Source organism: Helianthus annuus, chromosome 13 (assembly GCF_002127325.2).
Source record: "Helianthus annuus cultivar XRQ/B chromosome 13, HanXRQr2.0-SUNRISE, whole genome shotgun sequence".
Classification (NCBI taxonomy): domain Eukaryota; kingdom Viridiplantae; phylum Streptophyta; class Magnoliopsida; order Asterales; family Asteraceae; genus Helianthus; species Helianthus annuus.
In genome coordinates, this window is record NC_035445.2 from 159,093,814 (window position 1) to 159,116,093 (window position 22,280).

Consider the following 22,280-nt stretch of genomic DNA (forward strand, 5'->3'; position numbering starts at 1 on the left):
CAAATGGTACCGGATAGCAGTACCGAATTTCCTGAACTAAAAGATTTTCAAAATCAATTCGATACCGAATTTTGCTGTTTTCTGTACGAGGCTGGTGTCGTTTGTTTATGTACCGATAACCATACTGGTATTTCAGTACCGGTTAACAAAAACTTATCTAACTTAAAAAGTGAAGAAGATAATGAAACTATTAAAAAATCATATATATTATTATTATAACTTTACTGTTCAAAACATTGTACTTTTAATATATAGGGAAAGGGAATTAGTGTAGGTATCAAAAGAATATAATTTTCCTACATGAATGGCAACATAGATAAAAACTTCATTATATATCTTTGTTGTTTTCAATAATAAACAATTTGTCATCAATCACATCTATACTATATAATAAAAGAAATCAATAAAAGGATACATATCATTCATTGAAATCATCTATTTTTTAGTTTTTTCCTCTCTATCCTATTTAATTATAAATAATTAGTATTAATTAAAAGATAATTATAAAATAAAATTTAATATAAATTTAAATAATTCGTATAGAAGATAATACAATATTTTGAAATATTTATTAGATTTCAAAATTATTTATCCTGAAATTAACAAAAGAGACGTACACTAAATATAAATTAATATAATGTAAATGATTTATTTATTTTATTAAACTAAAGTAGTTAAAAGTAGAACCTATTTCATAAATGTTTATAAGGGGTGAACAAAAACATTAATCAATGTTTATTGGTTCTATACTTTTATTTCGGTGTTCAACTCTCAACTCAAATACGGTATTCACTATGTTTACGTGACATTTATAAGAATCATCACCGCAATCATCCCATCCATCATATATCGAGTATATCCGTAAGTTTTTTTAAAGATATAATTTTTTATTAGATTCATTCAACCAACAAAAACATTAATCAATGTTTATTGGTTCTATACTTTTATTTCCGTGTTCAACTCTCAACTCAAATACCATATTTACTATATTTACTATGTTTACGTGACATTTATAAGAATCATCACCGCAATCATCCATCATATATCGAGTATATCCGTAAGTTTTTTTAAAGATATAAACTATTATTAGATTCATTAACCCGTGTAATAAACAAGGTTTTTTAAAGATATAATATTTTTATTATTTATTATACAAAATTACATTTATGCAACTCGTGTAATACACTGGGTTTTTAAAATTATAACTTTTTTTATTATGCGGTATATAAAATTAGATTTATTTAATCCATATAATACACATGTTTTATAATGATATAACAAATATAACTTTTTATTGATTGATATATAAAATTACATGTGTTCAACCCATACAATACATGAGGTTTTTAAAAATGTAATTTTTTTCATTATTTAATACATAAAATTAAATGTACTCAACCCGTACAATACACGGGGTTCTTAAAGATATAATTTTTTTATTATTTAATATATAAAATTACATTTATTCAACCTATGTAATAAACGAGATTTTTAAAGATATATTATTTTATGATTTGGTATATAAAATTACATTTATTCAACCCGTGTAATAAACGAGGTTTTGTATATTTTTTATATTTGATATATAAAATTACATTTATTCAACCCGTGTATTACACGGGGTTCTAACCTAGTACACGTATATAAAAGCTGTTTCTCAAATCGTATAAATATTTGGATTAATTATTTAAATTAAATCCAATTAAAATAAATACAAACAAGTATAGAAAATAAAGAGTTTGTAGATGCAAATGTATATCATAACAAATAAATCAACTAAACCTTAAGTAGAAACTATCGTCACAATTTGATGCTACAAAACAGAAGAGTGGTCTTTTAGGTTCAAACTTAATCCGTTTCCCTTAAGCTTTCACTTGTAAGCCATAGTTTCTTTTGGACTATGAGCACAACATCATCTCCATCTGATTCTGATGGTGAATCCGCCACCGCAACCGTCTCCCAGTGTATTGCGGGTAAATATTTCTTCACAAAATCCGTAACGGGCTTTTTGTCCCGAACGATTAGGAAGCCCGTGGGCCTGAGAATACGGTCAATCTCAATCAACAAATCTTCACCACTGCAACCTTTCTTTTCGATTATTTCGGAAAACACGTTGCTAGCGTGGAGAAGATCGTATGTACGTGGGTATGTCGAGTATGCTTCGCACCTGAAAAATGCATGCCGTGAGCGGTTTGAGTAAATGACAAACCATGTTCAGGTTGAAACGGGTCATTTAGTGTGGGTCGAAATCTAGTTATTTTGTTCAGCACGGGCCCAGTTTGTAGGGGTGTCCGCGGTTTGGTTTGGTTTGGTTTTCGGTTTTTGAAAACCATTCGGTTTTGGTTTTTTCAGTTTTAGCAATGGCTCGGTTAAGTTTATCGGTTTCTTCAGTTTTTGGAATAAATTTACGTAAGATTCAAAAATAAAAAGTATAATTTAACATATAAGAATCTTTCTTATATGTTTACATTTAAATTATTATATTTAACCTATTTAGTTGATATTGTTCAGATAAACCTAAGCTTCTAATCTATTTTTATTAGTCTCCAAAGCTTTTATCAAGACATTTGCTTTTATAATACTTTGAAAATCATTTAAGTTTTATGTTAAATACTGTTATTTCTTGTAGGAAATGTATAAATTATTTCAAAGATAAATAAACATGCTAACGTTTTTGTTATAAATACTTAACATTCAAGACTTAATTTAACAATTTCTAAATCAATATATAACAAAAATTAAAAAAAAAATGATTTTTTAGGTTGCTCAGTTCGGTTTTTTCGGTTTTCAAAAAATGCAAAACCGTAACCAAACCATAAATTTCAGTTCGGTTTTTCGATTTCTCCTAACCCCTACCAGTTAGGGCCTGATGCACGTGCTTGTAAATATTATAAGACAGAAATGATGGTAGCAACTATACGTACCAGTTATGAATTGAGCCGATTAAGCCTCTATCATAAATAAGCTTCAATGTGTTAGGTCCATCTTCAGGGACAACGTTCATCACCCAAACATCTTTGTTCCCCAAAGCAGCACCGAATGAACCCAAATTTGCCTTCATGTCCATCACATTCCGTATAGTGTTTGCTGATATTTTGGGGCTCAACAGATCCCAGTAATTCTCAACCCTCTTACGCCACAGCTCCTATAAAATTATGCAAAATTTTGTGAATAGATGAACGCTTAATATGAAATAATAAGAGAGAACTGTATTTCGTTTACCGTGTCCTTTTCAAACATATCACTTGAATAGCCAAAGTCAGCAAGACGAGGAGGTGGAGAAGTTAGCCTAGCTGGCCATGGAGCCAATCCGCTTCCTTTGCTTGAGTGATCATCTAAAAAAACCCGAAAAACTTTAGTGTTTTGTAAAAACAAGTCCCTGTTTGACTTTTCAAGGGTCAAAAGAAAGGAAATTCATGAAAATAGCCGTAGACACACACCAATTATGAAAATAGCTACCTGAAGCGTCTCTACAGACGCTACACCACCTGCTGTAGCGTCTCGTTGGATGCTTCAACCTTTTCCTTCTTTTCTTTTCCATCACGATATTTAAATGGGTATAACTTTTTCATACAATAATATTTTTTTTAAATTAACACCAAATTAAAGAGAATAAAATTATCTTTAATTTGGTGTAATTTTTTTGAATGGGTATAACTTTTTCATACAATAATATAAAAATTAACACCAAATTAAAGAGAAAAAAATTATCTTTAATTTGGTGTAATTTTTTTGAAAAATATTTATCGTATGAAAAAGTTATGCTCATTTAAAAATCGTGGTGGAAAGGAGAAAAAGAAAAAGAAAAAGAAAAGCTGAAGCATCGCTACACCACCTTGTTGTAGTGTCTCGTTAGACGCTTCAACCTTATCCTTTTTTTTTTTTACCACCACGGTTTTTAAACGGACATACCTTTTTCATACGATAACATTTTTTAAAACAATTACACCAAATTAAAGATGATAAATTCTCTTTAATTTGGTGTAAGCTAAAAAAAATATTGTTGTATGAAAAAGTTATGCCCGTTTAAAAATCGTGGTGAAAAAGAAAAAAAAAAGGCCGAGAGACTTCAGTGGGTGGTGCATCGTTTGTAAAGACGCTTCAGGTGGCTATTTTCATAATGGGTGTGGGTCGATGGCTATTTTCGTGATTTTCCATCAAAAGAATCACTTTCCAAAGTCAATGGATATAAATGATAATGATAAAACTTACGGTCAGAGTAAGGCGTGATGCAAGCTTCCATGTTTACTCCATAAACAGCATCCGGATCATCATCCGATCGACAAAGAGGAGGTTGAGTACCAGGAGCTCTGTTGGTGCACTTGTGTCTGTACTTTGTCTGTATTCGGTCTGTATGTAAACGATGTCCTTGTCAGTCTTGTAAGTTGACAAAGTCAACCGTCCTCCTGGTTTGACTTAGTCAACGGTTGAAAGATGTACTGTGTCGAAGGATAAGAGGTCGAAGGATAATGTGGATCCTTCGACCTCATCGAAAGATATGGTTCGAATCATAGACCTCGAAAGGTAATCTTTCGAGGTCCTTGATGATCTTTCGAATACTTGGTCTTCGATAGATGATCCTTCGGACCATCTATCAGATCCTTCGATCAGACATGCTAGGCTGGGTTGAGAGAGACAGAGATGCACACAGACAGAACACACACATCCGAGAGATATTGTTGAGAGCCTTCTGTCCAGAAAACACACACACACTTTGAGAGTTTACAAGTTAGGTTTGTAAACATTGTGCTTGTAACCGAAACCTTCATTTGCATTAATACAAGTTGTGTTAATCGGTGAACCCGTGTGTGCTTGTGTTCATACTTGTTTAATCCCGGTTTGCTTGCTAGCTTGGATTCCGCACTCGCTAGTGAGTTAGTATAACAAGGTTTGAGGTTCGTCATCCACCGGATAGGGACTTACAAGTGGTATCAGAGCTTGGCTCTTTACCTTGTTTAAAACCGGGTTTTTCAAGTTCTTTGGTGTGTTTGGACACTTGGTTTAGCACCCGTTTTTGGTAGTTTTCTGCATAAAAACGGCTTCTAAACCTTTCGGGAGTGTTCAGGGTCGGTTTGGGTAAACATAAAATTTGTTTTGTGAAACTTTGTATTTTCCGGCCATTTTTCCGATCATATCTCCGGTGACTGGTTGAGGATAAGGATTGCTTATTTGGGTAAACTTTTTGAAAGTCAAAAAGTTGGTGAAGATCTGTGTGCAGAACATACCTTTCTGCCGAAAGTACTTCACCAACCCATCACCTTTTTCACCAACCTATCACATCAACGTCAGTTGTGTCAGAATCTCTCGAAAGATATCTTTCGACATCGAAAGACCATCTTTCGATCAAGGAAGGCTCGAAAGATCATCATCCTTCGACCCATCCTTCGAAGTCTGAAACATATCTTTCGATAAAGGAATCTTTTCGAAAGTTAAGTGTCCGAAAGATAGGGATTTATCTCGAAAGATAAGGATCTTTCAAGTGTGAATCTTTCGAGATTTTGAATCTTTCGAAGCCAGTGCTCGAAAGTCAACAGTGATCCTTCGAACACTGTTGATCATTCGAACAAGTGTGATCCTTCGGAAGTCAGCTATACGAAAGATAAGGATATTTAATTCGAAAGATAAGGATCCTTCAAAAGGAGAATCCTTCGAGTTCTTGAATCTTTCGACATCATTGTTCGAGATTCAACAGTAATCTTTCGAGTACTGTTGATCCTTCGAACAAGTGTTAATCTTTCGATTGTGGACAGTTTATTGTTAACAAGTGTCTGTGATTTCAGATCTTTCGGAACAGGATCCTTCGGCCGTGATATCTTTCGGATTACTTACTTAGCATTTATTTTGCTTATCTATCATGAATCCGAGTTGGTGGAATCCGGCTCCAGATAATGGTGAATATACAAGATCAAATGTCACTCCCTCATGGTGGGGTACACCGGCTCCAGACGATGGAAAATACACGAATACAAGGTCATCTCCTTTATGGGCTGAATCGCCGGTATCAACTTCTTCTCAGGGAAATCAATGGGCTTTGGTATCGAATCAAACTCCGAGCATTCAAAGTATTCTACTAAGCGAAAGTGAAACAGGAAGTTTGAATAGACCTCCAAAGTTGATGCATTTGAATGAATATCCAGGATGGGTTGAGAGGTTTAAAACATATGTTCTTGGTCAAAATACCGAACTGTGGATACGTTTCACCACAGATTTCGATCAAGCCATAGAGGTTGCTGCTTCAGATTCTGCTACGTTTGCTGATCTTCCAGAAGATAAAAAGAAAACTTATGATCTGGAAAAGAAGGCATATGCCATTCTCACTCAGGCGTTGAGCAAGGATATCTACCATCAGTTCGTCAGCTTCAAGACAACAAAGAAGTTGTGGGACGGATTGAAAAACAGAGGAGTGGGAAATGCAGCAACACGTCAAATGCGTCATGATCTTCTCAAGAAAGAATTTGAAGGTTTCACTTGTATGGATAAGGAGTCCTTGGGAGATATGACAAGCCGATTTTATCATCTGCTTACAGAATTGGATAATTATAGTGTAGTGACAACTCAAGCTGAAGTTGTGAAGAAGTTTGCTGATGCTTTGCCTCCTCAATGGAGTAGTTTCTTGGAAATCCTGAAGTACAACGGAGTGTTGAGAACCACTAATATCAACGAATTCGTTCAACTTTTGGAAAACAAGGATCAGGAGGAAACATTGAAGGCGAAGAGAGTTCCATTGCCACAGAATCCAGAAATGTACTGTGGAACTTCCAATTCTTCGGCTGCAAGAACCGGTTCACATGCTCCACTTCAAACAGCGTTTGTCACAAGCACAGATTGTTTTGGCAACCCAATCCAGGTTCCTGTTAAGCCACCTCCCACCACAGACATGTATGGAAATCCAATCCAACCACCTCCACCTCCTCCTGCTCAACAACAACAACGTGCATGTTATGGAGGAACATCATCTGCTGGTCAACAATCAAAGTCAAGTACAGTACAGCTCGACACGTCAAGCTTCTCTAAAATCAGTGTAGAAGTAGCTAAGGAACACATGGAGCTGCTTAACACTGTAGTGAGCGCGTACTGTGGGTTGATAGAAGGTCAGATTGGCAACATTAATCTGACACAAGAAGATTACAGGCAGATTGATAAAGAGGAGATGGACTTGATGGACATCAAGTGGGCCTTTGCTAGTGCTGTGAGAAGAGCAAAGGATTGGATGGAAAGTACTGGCAGAACCAGCTTGGAAAGTAAGCGAGACACCAAGTATGGGTTCGATAAGCAGGCCGTTAAGTGCTTCAACTGTGGTGAACGGGGTCACTTTAAGCGGGAATGTACAAAGCCAGCCCAGCACGGAAATCAAAACCCCTTCAGAAACCAAGGCAACCGGCAGAACAGAAACAATGATCGTACCATGGTACCCGTCAACAACCAAACCAACCGGGCACTTGCGGTTCAGGTGGATGAAGGTTGTGACTGGTCAATCCAGTTGGGTAGTGATGCTCCTGATGGAACAACATGTTTTGCTCAGATTGTGAAGGAGCTAGTTCACACCAGTGGTGGAGAATCTTCTGCCAGTGGTGGTGAATCGTCTGAAGATGAAGACTCTTCTGGGTACAGTAGAAGTGTTGATGAAGAATCATCAAATTCTGGTGATGATCATGTGGGTGAGACATCTAATGTTTCGGATGATGCTGACTTTGATGAGCTTTTGAAGGAAGCTGCAGCAAAAACTCATAGAAGATCTATTCTGGTGGATCAAGCTGCTTATACTTCGTCTTCTCTCCATTCAGCCTTTATGGCTAATGTCGACGGTTCATCAAGTCAGGTATGTGTCGATGAACCCATTGCTGTTAATTGTGATGAATGTACTAGGTTGCATGCTAGATGTGCTGATCTGGAGAAAAGTATGTCTGAGTTGCAAGGCAAACATGATGCTTTACAAGCTAGTTTGTTTGACTTGCAAGACAAACATACTACTGTGAATGAGAATTTGAGTGACTTGCAAAGTAAGCATGACGCTTTGCATGAAAAATATGATGTGACCTTTCTCCACAATCAGAAATTGACTGTGGATCTCTCAAAATGCACAGAAGCCAACATGTTTCATGAAAACCATGAAAAGAATTTAAGTCAATGATTGAGACATTAAAGAAAGATAAAACTGAATTGACAAAAATGGTTTCAAGAAAACAGACGGACATTAATTTGTATATCTCTCGTCTTGAAACAATGCAAAAAGAGATGGTTTGTGTGAAAACCGAAAGTGATGCGATCCAACTCAAGCTAGACAGTTATTTGAGCTCTAGCTATGTGTTAGATCACATCATTGATGTTCAAAAGGAAAAGAGAGATGTCACATGCATAGGCTACAAGAAATGTCCACCACCAGTGAGACATAATTATGATGCCATGCCTGATGAAGAGGACAGGGTATTCTTTGAACCGTCTGTGCCTCTAGATGTTAAGGAGTTTGCTGCAGGACTCGGATACCAAAAGGAAGTATCCTCAGATTCAGATGTGTCAGCAGATACATTTGTGAGTGCTGAACAGAATCAAGATCCTCCAGTTGTGATTGAGGATGCTGATTCGTCTGATGATGAATCTGATGATACTGTCCCAGCAAAGTCTGATGCGGTAGTCAAAAATGAGGACATACCTCTTGAGAATCACATTTTATGTGATCCCCCTGTGCAACCCGCTAAGACTGTTGCAACTGAGTCCTCTTCTGCAAAAGAGCCGGAGAGTGTGAATTTGCTGTACACTCTAGTTGGTGATGATAAAATTTACTCAGACAAAGATTTTCCCATTAAGAATGTTAATCAATCCTTAATCTGTAAAGTCTTTGAGAATTCGACGAGTAAGTTCTTGGGAAAGGCAGGACCTAAAGTTACAGTTACACAGTGTCCTCCTATTCCAAAAGCTGAAATCCGAAAGCAATTTGGCAACAAGAAATTGCCAACAGTGCCAACACAGCAAAATCACACCAAACCCAAAGGTAAAGCACCGGCTCAAGCTGACAAGAAGCCGAACCAAAAGAAGAAGAAAAATGTTAACTTTGTGAAATCGACGGGAACAGACAAAATTGAAAAGTTTGAAAATCAATCTAACTTAGATTTTGTCAAGAAAGCTATTGTCAAGAAAAGAAATGAACCAAGTAGCTCAAAATCTAGTACCTCGGGCTCACAAAGTTCAACATCATCGGCTAAGCGATCACATGATACTTCGGGGTTTGTAGAACGAAGATCATGTTTTGAATGTGGAACCATTGGACATATTATTCGTAATTGTCCATATCTTCATAAGCAAAAGGAAAAGGTTGATGATCCCCGTGGAAAGACTGACCGTAAGCCATCTGTTTCCACAAAACAAGATCTCCGACTTGTAAAAGAAAGGGAAAAGAAACAGAAACGGCAACAGGTCAAGAAGATTGAAAAGGCAATTAAAATCGATGAGGTTCAAAAACAATCTGTTGCTGTAAAACCAGAAAATTCTAAAATTTCAAACAATCAAGAAGTTAAAATTTTAAAGAAAGATACTGGTAAAACAAAACAGACCTGGAAACCTAAATCGGTTACTGAATCAGGGGGACCATCACAATTCACCAACCATCAAAGACAAGAAGTTATTGTCATTGATGAAAATGGAAGACCCAAGACCACAATGGCTTGGGTCCCCATCTCCAACTAATTCATTTGAGTTCATGTGCAGGGTGCTTCAGGAGGAACTATCAGTAGTCATTGGATTGTTGATAGTGGGGCATCCAGGCACATGACAGGCGACATGAAGCTTCTCTACGACGTTAAATCTATTAGAGGAGGTTATGTTGCTTTTGCTGGAGATAAGGGTGGATATATAACGGGTGAAGGAATGATATCTAACGGGATTGTCAGCTTTGACAAGATCAATTTTGTGCAACAACTTGATCACAATCTTCTCAGTGTTTCTCAAATCTGTGACAAGAAATTTTCAGTACACTTTGATGCTAATGGATGTTATGTGCTGAAACCCGGCTTCAAAATTCCAAAAGAATGGATTCTCTTGTCGGCTCCAAGGATAAATGATTTGTACGTCCTTGACATGAGCCAAGCTATTACAACGTCTGCACAAGCAACTTGTTTCGTTTCCAAAGCCACAGAAAAAGACACTATCTCTTGGCACAGACGAATGGGTCACATTCACTTACGCAAAATGAATCATTTGGTTTCAAATGAATTGGTGAATGGTGTTCCTCTCAAAAATTTCCATCTTCAAGACGTCTGTGTTTCGTGCCAGAAAGGAAAGCAAACAAAGAAGAAGCACCCTACAAAGAAGATCAACACAGTGGCAGTTCCTCTTGAACGTTTGCACATGGATTTGTTCGGTCCTGTCAAGCACAAGAGTATTCGGGGTGATCAATACTGCCTCGTGGTTACTGATGATTATTCACGATTTTCTTGGGTTGCTTTCATGGCACACAAGAGTGAAACCTTTGGCATTATCAAAAACTTGATCATTCAGATTGAGAATTTGTATAAGTTGAAGGTTAGGCGGATACGTAGCGACAATGGTACTGAATTTAAGAATCATTCCATGGCGGAGTTCTGTACTTCAAAGGGTATTCTTCATGAGTTTAGTACAGCTTATACTCCTCAACAGAATGGTGTCGCTGAACGTAAGAACCGCACATTGATCGAGACTGCTAGGACAATGTTGGTAGAGTCGCAGTTGCCCATTCCATTCTGGACTGAAGCTGTGGCCTCTGCATGTTATACGTTGAACAGAGTCCTTACAGTCAAAAGGCACAACAAGACCTGCTTTGAGCTTCTTCAAAAACGGAAACCAGATTTGTCTTATCTAGAACCGTTTGGAGCTCCATGCACAATCATCGATCCTAATGGAAAGTTTGGGGCAAGAGCAATTAATGGATACTTTCTTGGGTATGCCACCCCTAACTTACGAGTCTGGAATCTAGAGACTAAAAGGGTCGAGGAATGGTCTGAGGTCAGAGTACAAAGGCACACCTTGCCAGTCAAAAATCCGGGTCAACCTTGGATGTTTGAGTACGATGACTTCTTCAATTCGATCAATGTTGAAGCCGTTGAAGAAAATGCTGCGGCTAGGGTGTTTTTCGAGAGTGATAATGCAACAGTTTCACCGGTGGTTCGTCCAATTCTTGTGAATCAAGAACCATCTTCTTCGGTGAACAATAATACTCTCAACAATGAGGATTTTCATGATGCAAACGAATTGAACGAATCTTCAGAGGATGATGAATTTCTAGATGCAGATCAGGAAGCTCCTACAGCAGCAGTTCATGGTACTTCAGAGGGTACTCCTCCAGTGGATGCTCATAGAACAGCTGAGGCTACTGCATCATCCTCTTCGTCAATTCCGGGCCTTGAATTGGTTGTTGATCTTAACCTCAACAACCTGGGTATAAACGTTCCAGTTCCAGATAATCCAGAAACAAGGATTCATAATACCCATCCTCAACAAAACATCATTGGAAATGTGCAAAGTGGCGTTCAAACAAGAAACATGTTGCGAAACAACAACAATGCAGGCTTGTATGCAGCTATTCGAGAATCCGGGCAACAAAACGATTGGTCTTTCGCGTGTTATGTCTCACAGGAAGAACCAAGAACGTGGAAAGAAGCCTTGAAAGATAATGCTTGGGTTGAAGCAATGCAGGAAGAACTGCAACAATTCCAGAAGCTGGGTGTCTGGAAACTAGTAGAGAAACCTGCTGGATACAAGAAGATTGGTACCCGTTGGGTTTTCAAATGCAAAAAGGATGACCGCGGAGTTGTTATCCGAAACAAAGCTCGTTTAGTCGTTCAAGGTTTTCGTCAGATTGAAGGGATCGACTACAACGAAGTATATGCACCAGTGGCACGTCTCGAAGCAATTCGAATCTTTCTAGCCTATGCGTCTTTCAAAGGATTCAAGGTTTATCAGATGGACGTGAAAAGTGCATTCTTACATGGTGTGGTTGAAGAAGAGGTATATGTCGAACAGCCTCCAGGTTTTGAAGATCCTATCCATCCCGATCGGGTTTGGTTGCTCAACAAAGCTCTTTATGGTCTTCATCAAGCACCGCGAGCTTGGTATGCAACCTTATCTCACTATCTGCTGGAGAACGGTTTTCGTAGAGGTCTTATCGACTGTACTCTTTTCATCAAAGAACAAGATGGAGATCTTCTTCTGGTACAGGTATACGTTGATGATATTATTTTTGGTTCTACTAATGATGTCTTGTGTAGGGAATTCGAGCGCATCATGCAGGATAAGTTCGAGATGAGTGCTATGGGGGAAATGACTTTCTTCTTGGGCCTACAAGTTCAACAAACAGAGTCTGGGATATTCATCCATCAGACTAAATATGTTGGTGACATCTTGAGCCGGTTCCAGATGTCTGATGCAACGCCCATTGGTACCCCATTGCCAACCAATCACGGAATTACTCCTGACTTGAAGGGAGAAGCTGTTAGCCCTTCAAACTACCGCGCTATGATTGGATCTCTTATGTACCTCACAGCATCAAGACCAGACATAATGTACCCAACGTGCCTGCTTGCCAGATATCAAGTTAACCCGAAGGCCTCACATCTTGCTGCTGTTAAAAGGATTTTTCGTTATTTGAAGGCATACCCTGACACCGGTCTGTGGTACCCTAGGGATAATAACTTTGAATTGGTAGCTTTCAGTGATTCTGATTTTGGCGGATGCAAAATCGACGGTAAATCCACAACGGCTGGATGTCAGTTCTTAGGAAATCGCCTAGTCACATGGCAGTGCAAGAAGCAGACGTGTGTCGCTACATCAACATGCGAAGCTGAATACATTGCTGCCTCAAGTTGTTGCTCCCAAGTTCTTTGGATCCAACAACAAATGCGGGACTACGGTTTTGAATTCCTAACTACTCCTATTTACGTTGATAATTCTGCTGCTTTAGATATCACTAGAAATCCTGTGCAGCATTCAAAGACCAAACACATCGAAATCAAATATCACTTCATACGTGATTGCTTTGAGAAAAGGCTAATCGATGTTGTTAAGGTCCACACCGATGACCAACGTGCCGACTTATTTACCAAAGCTTTTGACAAATCTAGATTTGACTTCTTATTATTGGTAAATGGCATTAAGGTCAAGCAAGAGTAAACCAACATCGGAAAATCATTTTTGTAAATATCTTTGTGTGTTTTAAATTTATCTTAGTTTATTGATTTTAGGGGGAGTAAATCCAAAAATCAGAAAATCCAAAAACATCGAAAAATTTCAAAAACACAAAAACAATAGAAAAACAAAAATGAGTTTCCTGGCGAGCAAAAGAGAAAATGATAGTACATCAGTGGTCTATCCAAACCTCTTTAAACCTTAAATGAAAAACGATAAGCAGCTCTATATAAGATGTATCGGTAGGCTCACAATCATTTTAAAGTGTGCAGGGTGATATAAATCTTAAATCGACTGAAGACCAGGTGGGAACCATTCATTGGCATATGGTCTTAGTACCGAAATTTCGTTTGATAGATTGCCGAGGTTCTGAGATATTCGGTCTTTATGCTGCTTATCATCTGGGTATCATGGTTGTATCTTTTACCGAAAAATAACGGGGACGCAAGTCTAGATCTTCCATGATACTATACATACGTGTACATATTGCATACTGCATTCGACCTCAATAAGTGATAAACAATCACATGTCCATACAAATAAGTGATAAAAATATCACATTTATCCGGGTGTCAAGTTCGTCTCTCTGCTGTACGGAAGTACTGACCTGTTCACGGACTTGCACCTGTGCCCTCATGCATACGAAAATCAAGTTCCTCATCAATAAGTGATTATATCACATAGGGCTTGTTTTCAAATCAAAATAAGTGAGTATCTCACAATTTATACGGTCAAACAGATGATAATCGGTATACTCACCGGTAAGATGAACTCTCGTGCATACCTTGATACGGGAATGTGTCGTGATGTGGATGAACACCGGTCGGTAAGTATAAGTCATACCTTAACGTATCCCCTCGCCATGATTACATCTGATAAGTTGAGCTTAAGTGGACAACAATACCGATAATTGTTATAGGATGCTTATCTTAATGTTAACTAACTGAACAACAAGAGTGTTTTGGCATGACCGTATACTGATATGATTCTCTTACCCTCGAAACTCACAAAAAGTATGTTTGTATATATTTATTTACTGCTTAACTTTTATTATTTCTTTTAAACAGTTTCGTCGTTTGGTGCATATCAGCACGACATTAGCGGTGATGTCGTTTGATAACACTCAAAGGATTTTAAATTGTTGTCTTTTAATTTCAAAAATACCAAAAAGATTTTAGGCTTGTTTTAATATAAACTTTATAAAAGCCAAAAAGATTTTATTTCTGCTTTATTTTCGATCGTACGATGTTGGAGCTCTAGTCTTCGTTACCTGAAACCTGACTGAAAACCGAACTGACTAAATCTTCATAAACGGTCAAAAATTTGCATGTTTTGAAAGTTAGAATTTAAAATTGATAAATTTATTAAACTTTCAAACTGTCGGACGGTGTTTGATTATGACATGGTCATTCGTGTGTCATGTGTGTATGTTAACTATATTCCAAGCAGTTGTTCTCATTACGCGTTTAGATTTCTTGCATGTGCAGATTCTAAAGGCTGGGAGAACATAGTCGATGACAAGCTCTGGAATGAAGACACGACGAGAAGGCGCTCAAGTGATGAAAATGATCGAGTTGCCGTTGGCCATCATCAACACCACAAGGATCTCACTTCATAAAGATAAAGTCTTTTCACGAGCATAACTCAAGGGGGAGCTTATGTTAAGGGGGAGTTTGTCAACACACTTCCTACATGATACGGGTAGTTTGTTGATACACTCTCTGCTTTCAAGACGTGAAGACTTTGAAGATCCTCCGACAATGAAGACTTGAAAGGACATCAGAGTTTTGATAACTCGAAGACCAAAGACCGTCGAAGTTCAAGACGAGTCTACAACCATAGAAGATAAAGACAAAGCTACAGCCAAGGGGGAGTTTGTTGGTGCACTTGTGTCTGTACTTTGTCTGTATTCGGTCTGTATGTAAACGATGTCCTTGTCAGTCTTGTAAGTTGACAAAGTCAACCGTCCTCCTGGTTTGACTTAGTCAACAGTTGAAAGATGTACTGTGTCGAAGGATAAGAGGTCGAAGGATAATGTGGATCCTTCGACCTCATCGAAAGATATGGTTCGAATCATAGACCTCGAAAGGTAATCTTTCGAGGTCCTTGATGATCTTTCGAATACTTGGTCTTCGATAGATGATCCTTCGGACCATCTATCAGATCCTTCGATCAGACATGCTAGGCTGGGTGTATATATACCCATGCAGTGTTGAGAGAGACAGAGATGCACACAGACAGAACACACACATCCGAGAGATATTGTTGAGAGCCTTCTGTCCAGAAAACACACACACACTTTGAGAGTTTACAAGTTAGGTTTGTAAACATTGTGCTTGTAACCGAAACCTTCATTTGCATTAATACAAGTTGTGTTAATCGGTGAACCCGTGTGTGCTTGTGTTCATACTTGTTTAATCCCGGTTTGCTTGCTAGCTTGGATTCCGCACTCGCTAGTGAGTTAGTATAACAAGGTTTGAGGTTCGTCATCCACCGGATAGGGACTTACAAGCTCTCTCCAAGTAACACTCATTAGTCAAAGGTTTGACCCAAATGATCGTTTGGTTTCTCTTTGCCGCTATTTTCCAGCACATGCGTTCAACAAGTGCACTCATCTCTTTCCATATTCTAAGATCCTCTTCATCTTGCGCGTACGCTTCAGGAGATGTGTAAGCGAAGTAGCCACCGGTCTTAGCAACCGATCTAATTCAAGTAAAAGAATACCATCCCGCTGTAGCCAATCGATTCTACAACGCGAACAATGCGCAAGTTCGAAAGATCTGCTCGGGTACGGAAGTCGTTTCGTTCCGAGAACACCGAGATATGCAGGAATGCCTCGTTCTAACGCGAACTGGATTTGATTTTGATGCACATCGTTAGATGATAGAAGATAACCACGTTGCGATCATGTCAGATGATAGAAGATAACCACTGAAACTTGCAACACCGCAGCCGACATCGAGAAGGGTCCGTAAAAGTTTCCATGGTTGTTCATGTTGTCTTTTGAGAAGTTGAGCATCTGGTAATTAAATTGCTTATTAGAATTAGAGAATAGAATAAAGTAAGGTTAAATAGTTAATTAGATGTGATTAAGAACTTGTGAGAGAATATTTATCAGCTCTATAGTGGAAATGAGTTCCTCCACCTGCGAATACGAACTTTTCGCCTTTTACAACCATCCAGTTTTGATCTGATTTCTCGTGTGCTTGCTTTCCATACTTCATCTCTGCTTTTTGGCCACTTGATCAGGACCTGCATCAATAAGATCAATTAAAGTAAACTCTGAGAACTAGAAATAAATAATCATCACAATTTTCCAATGTTGTTAGATTGTAAAGGAGGCAATTTCAACCAATTTACTTATGAATCACACAAAATAAGCTTAAAAAAGTAGGGTAAAGTTCTTGTACAAATAATCTTAACATACTAAACATACAAATTGAAGAAAAACTCAAAAAGACAAGGTGGCATTTTTGTAATTATCAATAACTATCAAAGTTACTCTACAAATATACCTAAAAAAACCTAACCACTCCCCCCACCCCCAAAAAAAACCTAAACCCCCCACCCCCCCCCCCCCCCCAACCCCCCAAAAACCTAAAAAAAACCTACCCCCCCCCCCACCCCCCAAAAACCTAAAAAAAAACCTAACCCCCCCACCCCCAAAAACCTAAAAAAAACCTAACCCCCCCCCCCCAGCTAAAATGCTAAAAACTAAACCCCCCAAAAAACCTAAAAAAATCTAAAAAAATAAAAAAAAACACACAAATTATTTTATTTTATTTTTTTAACATTTTTATTAAAAAATCGCTACTTTTAGTAGCAGCCAAAAAAAATTTTTTTTTTTTTTGCTAACGAAATGTAGCGATTTTTTAATAAAAAATGTTAAAAAAAAAATTTGTGTTTTTTAGGTATTTTTGGTTGTAACTTTGATAGTTGGTGGTAATTACAAAAATGCCACCTTGTCTTTTTGGGTTTTCCTTCAATTTGTATGTTTAGTATGTTAAGATTATTTGTATTTGATCTTTTGCCTAAAAAAGTAAACAGGCCATACGGGTCAAAAGTATCTTTTAATGTGCAGTACCTTATATCTTGCTTACTTAAATTTTTTTTATTACTATAAAAATAATATGTTTTTTTGTGAACATGCACACAATAACTAGTAACTGCTTATAAAAGACAGAGTAAAGTACAAAAATGGTCCCTGTGGTTTGCACTTTATAACGCATTTAGTCCCAAACCAACAAATCTAAAGGTTTTAGCATGTCCAAGTTAGGGACTAAATGTGTTACAAAGTGCAAACTATAGGGACCATCCACGTACTTTTGGAAAGAGCTTCGGACTAGATGCATTACAAAGTGTAAACCACAAGGACCATTTGTGTACTTTTGGAAAGCTAGGGACCAAATAAAAAATTTAGGTAAACCACAGGAACCATCCGTGTATTTTACTCATTTAAAAACTTAGACTACTATAAAAATAATATATTTTTTTTTGTAAACATAGACGCAATATCTAGTAACTAGCTACTTATAAATAATAATTGAAACAAATCGGACAATAAAACGTTTCTTGTCAACCCAACCCGTTTGACAAGGTACCATGAGCCACATGAATGACCCGGTACCCAACCCGCCCTTTTTTCACTTCTAGTTGATTAGAACCGCACCTTGTACCCATTTGGGGGAGGAATCAAGCAGTTAAAATGCCTTTCGGGCAGAGGGCAATGTCTTTCATGTTTTTCACTTCTAGTTGATTAGAACCGCACCTTGTACCCATTTGGTAGATAAGTTGTCGGTCAAGGCAGGGTATCAATTCAGAGAAAATCGATCATCACAAACCTGCACATATAAAAACATAAAATTAAAATATAATTACTAAAGACAGGTAAAAACGTAATATTATATGTAGAATAACTTACGGGAAAGCTTTTTGGCACAATACCATCGGCATCCTCATCATCCAGCCCGAACTTAAACTCATCTTGCTTGCTGCCGAGATCAGATTCATCATCCCCGCCTAAGTAGGATGATGCGAGCTTTCTTAACGACCGGCTACCGTACTCTATAGCTGATTCACCTTCGCACTAAGAACCGAAATACAAATAGCTGATTCACCTTCGCACTGTCGCTTTCTTGATGGGTGTCAATGGTAAGTTTGAAATCTCTACCAATCAACAATCTCCTGTAAATATAGATATATCTTTGTGATTATTTCATCTATCGGATTCTCAGTGTTGTCAGTTTTAATGAAATACAAATATGTATAGGGGATATCGTAGCTTTGATCATACTACTCACCATAGTCAAAGAATCTAAAGGAAGATGAGACATAAGGATGTAATTGCTAATATATTTTAATAAAACTATCATATTTACGAATTACAAAATCCCTAAATTTGACAATACCAAAAACCCTAAATTCGCGTTTCTTTCAATTGGCCACCCAAATCAATAAAAAGTCTTAAAATACATTACATTGGGTCATCTTAGAGGTGTATAACCTGAACTGATTGTTAATTTGATCATACAACACGCGAATTACAAAATCCCTAAATTTAACGTTACTGAAACCCTAACTTCATGTTTCTTTCAATTGACCAACCAAATCAATTCCAATGGCCATGATATCACAGTAGGGTGATAATAACATACCTTAGAGGTGATTAGAAGCAAAAGCCCCAAAATCCAATCTCCACAACTCCTTCAATTCGTCACATACGAACTTCACCCTGAACCGTAAAAGGTGCATCAAAACTAACCCTAACCCCTTTCAACCGACCAAGAACCGAATCAAATCACTATTACCAACCTGGAATTAAAGTTCTGCAGCCTTGATTTCCCTTGTGGTGGTCAAAATTGTGAAAAGAAGGGGGAGTGAGTTTTAACAATGTGCAAACTATACACGGTGAGTCTTCACGTCCCGAGAATTTACGGGCGTTACAAAACCATTCCACCCATAGTGTTAACAATTAAAACCAATGTCTAAATTATCTTCAAACTTCATTTGATCTTCAATCGCTCGATCTTCTTATAAACATCTAAATAAAATGAAGTGTTAACAATTAAAAAAAAAAAGAAAAGAAGAGAATTACCAAAATAATAATATTACCTTTTGTGAACTCATGAAATTTCAGATTCCTCCTCTTCTTTGTGTATATGTTTTCTCCCGGTTCGAATCCAATCATGCGTGTAAGTTAATGCCTCAACACTGATAGGGGATAATGACTTTCTATATGACTCAACTACACATTCGTCCATATGGAAAGCAGACTTGGAAGCTACAGTCGAAACCAGAATAGCCAAGACATCAACAATTATCAAATAATGGACAAAAATATGTTTCATTAATCAAGTTTAATCCCCCAGAAACCCTAATACAAACCAAAATCAATAGCCATTGTCCTTTCACAATGTATGTGATTCAAGAAAACCATTAACAATCATGAATTCATAAGAAAACTAACAAGTGATTTGTATCGTTCTTGCAATCAAAAGACTATCTAAATGTTTCTATCAAACCAAGCATGCAAACAAAACCCTAGATTACTTACAATCTTCACTCGGGGATGATTATGAGGAATTAGCCTTGCATTATGGTTGAAATCATGTTTGCATCTTTAATTCTCGTTGTTGTTTCTTCAATAGGATGATTAAGAGTGCTTAGATATGGTCCCAGCTTATGGAGAATGGGTGGGAATCAGTCGTAGGTCAAAGATAATCAAAAATATGTGTAACTCACTATTAATATCAAAATTAAATGGCCAAAAATAAAAAATTTGCGGAACTCGTTAGGTAAGGCATCGCCAACTCGTCAAGGGGTGTCCCTGATGCCCTTCGGTTCTTTTCGACGCGTAAGGATGTTACCTGACGTGAGTTCTGGTGGTTAACGACGCAAAAGGGCATCTCCGAGGCGTGGAGGAGCGCCAGTGACACCCTCTCCTGCCTTAAAAGTTGGTTTTGCTTTGTCTGACTCATTTCGCATCCCCGATTGATCCGTCTTCGATTATAATGCTCCAGAAAGCCTCCCAGACGCACCTTAAACCTGTCAAGGCCTACAAAACACAAACCACAACAACATCGTGCCATTTAAGAGTATGTTCACACAATTCAATAAGATTAGACCGATTAAGACTTGGACTATTACCAACCCATCAACCTTTTACTTTAAATAATGACAATTAAACCCTTTTATCTCTATTTATACCATAATAATACTTGTAAACAGTATATTACATGCTTGTGTGTTCGAGCACCCTGTATCATTATACTTTTTTTTGCAAGACCATAATCTATGATGTAAACTTGTTTTAAAATAAAACAAACATAAATATGACAATTAAATAGAATCTCTGAAAAGTAGATGCTTGATGAGACACTTCTTATTAACAGGAGATGAAAAGATTCGTATATGTAAGGTTGGTCATTTGGTGAGGCTCTTTGTTTTGTTATTGTGACAGGTAGAAAGTTATAAGTGTAAAGCACTTAAGTTGTTCAATAAAATGCCATGAGACGTGTCTGTTTGTAAGAAAAACCTTATAGCTTTCTATGAATGCCTTGTTATTTGGAGCATAATATGCCTAAAACTTAGGGCATCCCATGTATATATATGTAGCTTTTAATTGTAAATGTATCACAAGGCTTATGAATATACATGTGTAGCTGAAATGTGATAAAATGACATTTTTGCTGCTGTTGCTGCTCCTACTATACTACTAGAAAATATGGCTTTTGACACCGTATACTCGGTAGCAAAAACAACCGTGTCAATTGCCCTATTGTCACCAAATAGCCACCACTTTTATACTTTGCTACCAGATTTTTGTCACCACAAAACGGTCAATATTATATGTGACCGCTCCATGTTTGCTACTGGATGGCCTTCTTTGCTACCAAGTTGTGACGGTTTTTTTGCCACCATTTTGATACCATTTAGCCACCGATGTTGTCATCATTTAGCCACCGTTTTCATTGAAAGTTTGCTACCATTTAATGACATAATTGCTACCATTTCATTGAAAATTTGCTACCATAGCGGTTTCTCTATTTTCAGATTTTCCAGTTTCCATGCTTTTTACATCATAATGTATTTCTATAATATTACAAATTTATATAAAATAATTGAATAAAGTTACAAAATCCCAAAAATATATAAAATTATAAAACATTCTAATATAAATGCCAACTAAAACATCAAATTACCGAAATTATCCTAATATGATAAACATCAAAACGTTCAAAACCAAATATTTATAGCCTATCTTCGAACCATAGCGGTTAACATAGCTTCAATTTGTGACATCCTATTGAGCATGACATCTTTGTCCACCTTATCTTTTTCTTTTTCAGCCAACAAGCCCGCAATAACTCCATTTAACCTTTCTTTTTCTTCATCCTTTTACTTAATGAGCTCCTTGATAACCAACTTTAACTTTTCAATCTATAAAACAAACAATGAACAAAATCAAGAAGTCATAATAAAAGAAAACGTCCAAATTCACACAACCGGACGAAAGAAGTCAAGTATTGGTGAGAAGTACTAGAAGTTAACAACAATGTACAAAGTAATAGATACAAGCATTTAAATTTTTAGTTACTATCCTACTAATTATAACTCCTACTGATCCATATCTAAATATATGACTAGGGGTGAGATTTTTAACCCGAACCCGATTACAAGGAACCCAAATCCAAATAACCCGAACCCAAATAATGTGAATAATCGAACACAAATATGATATTTGAATTGGTAATCAGTTAACTTTGGGGAGATTCGCATTACCCGGTTAACCCGATTATATTTAAAAAAGCCGCCATATGGGCCGATTTGATTGTTGTTTAATCAGTCTTAAAGTATATTGACTTTATTTGTTTCATGGATCGGGTAACGGGTCAATAAACATCATGTTCAAATATGTTATTATAAAGTATGGGTCACAACTGGGAGTGGCAAAATGGGTGGGTTGGGCATGTTTGGGTAATGGTTAGGATGGGTTTATTAAGAAATGGGCTATGATGAGTTTAGGACAAGATGGGTTTTTGTCAAGATGGATTTGGGCATGATAGGCTAAAATTATAAAAAAAAAATTAAATAAAAATTAAAAAAAATCAAAAAAATCAACTATAAAG

General features: G+C 37.1%; 1 protein-coding gene and 1 long non-coding RNA gene across 2 annotated transcripts; both read right to left on the reverse strand.

The window, feature by feature from the left end:
• Positions 1–1,653: 1,653 nt before the first annotated feature.
• Positions 1,654–7,776, reverse strand: LOC110902108 (probable methyltransferase PMT3). The gene is made up of 4 exons (XM_022148842.2): positions 4,213–7,776; positions 3,223–3,335; positions 2,925–3,145; positions 1,654–2,167 (listed from the first exon to the last, which is right to left on the reverse strand). Exons 1-4 carry the CDS (start codon positions 4,241–4,243, stop codon positions 1,849–1,851), a joined length of 684 nt encoding a protein of 227 aa, XP_022004534.2. The 5' UTR covers positions 4,244–7,776; the 3' UTR covers positions 1,654–1,848.
• Positions 7,777–15,661: 7,885 nt separating this feature from the next.
• On the reverse strand, positions 15,662–19,416 carry LOC110899950. The gene is made up of 7 exons (XR_002570666.2): positions 19,264–19,416; positions 18,964–19,192; positions 18,807–18,883; positions 18,074–18,336; positions 17,822–17,993; positions 16,298–16,404; positions 15,662–16,171 (listed from the first exon to the last, which is right to left on the reverse strand). It is a non-coding gene; the product is annotated as an uncharacterized LOC110899950 (long non-coding RNA).
• Positions 19,417–22,280: the final 2,864 nt, after the last annotated feature.

Coding starts and splice junctions, on each gene's coding strand:
- LOC110902108 (XM_022148842.2), bottom strand. CDS start 4,243: ATGGAAGCTTGCATCACGCCTTACTCTGACC. Junction 3,146..3,222: donor ATATGTTTGAAAAGGACACG/GTAAACGAAATA, acceptor ATAATTTTATAG/GAGCTGTGGCGTAAGAGGGT. Junction 2,168..2,924: donor ATCGGCTCAATTCATAACTG/GTACGTATAGTT, acceptor TGCATTTTTCAG/GTGCGAAGCATACTCGACAT.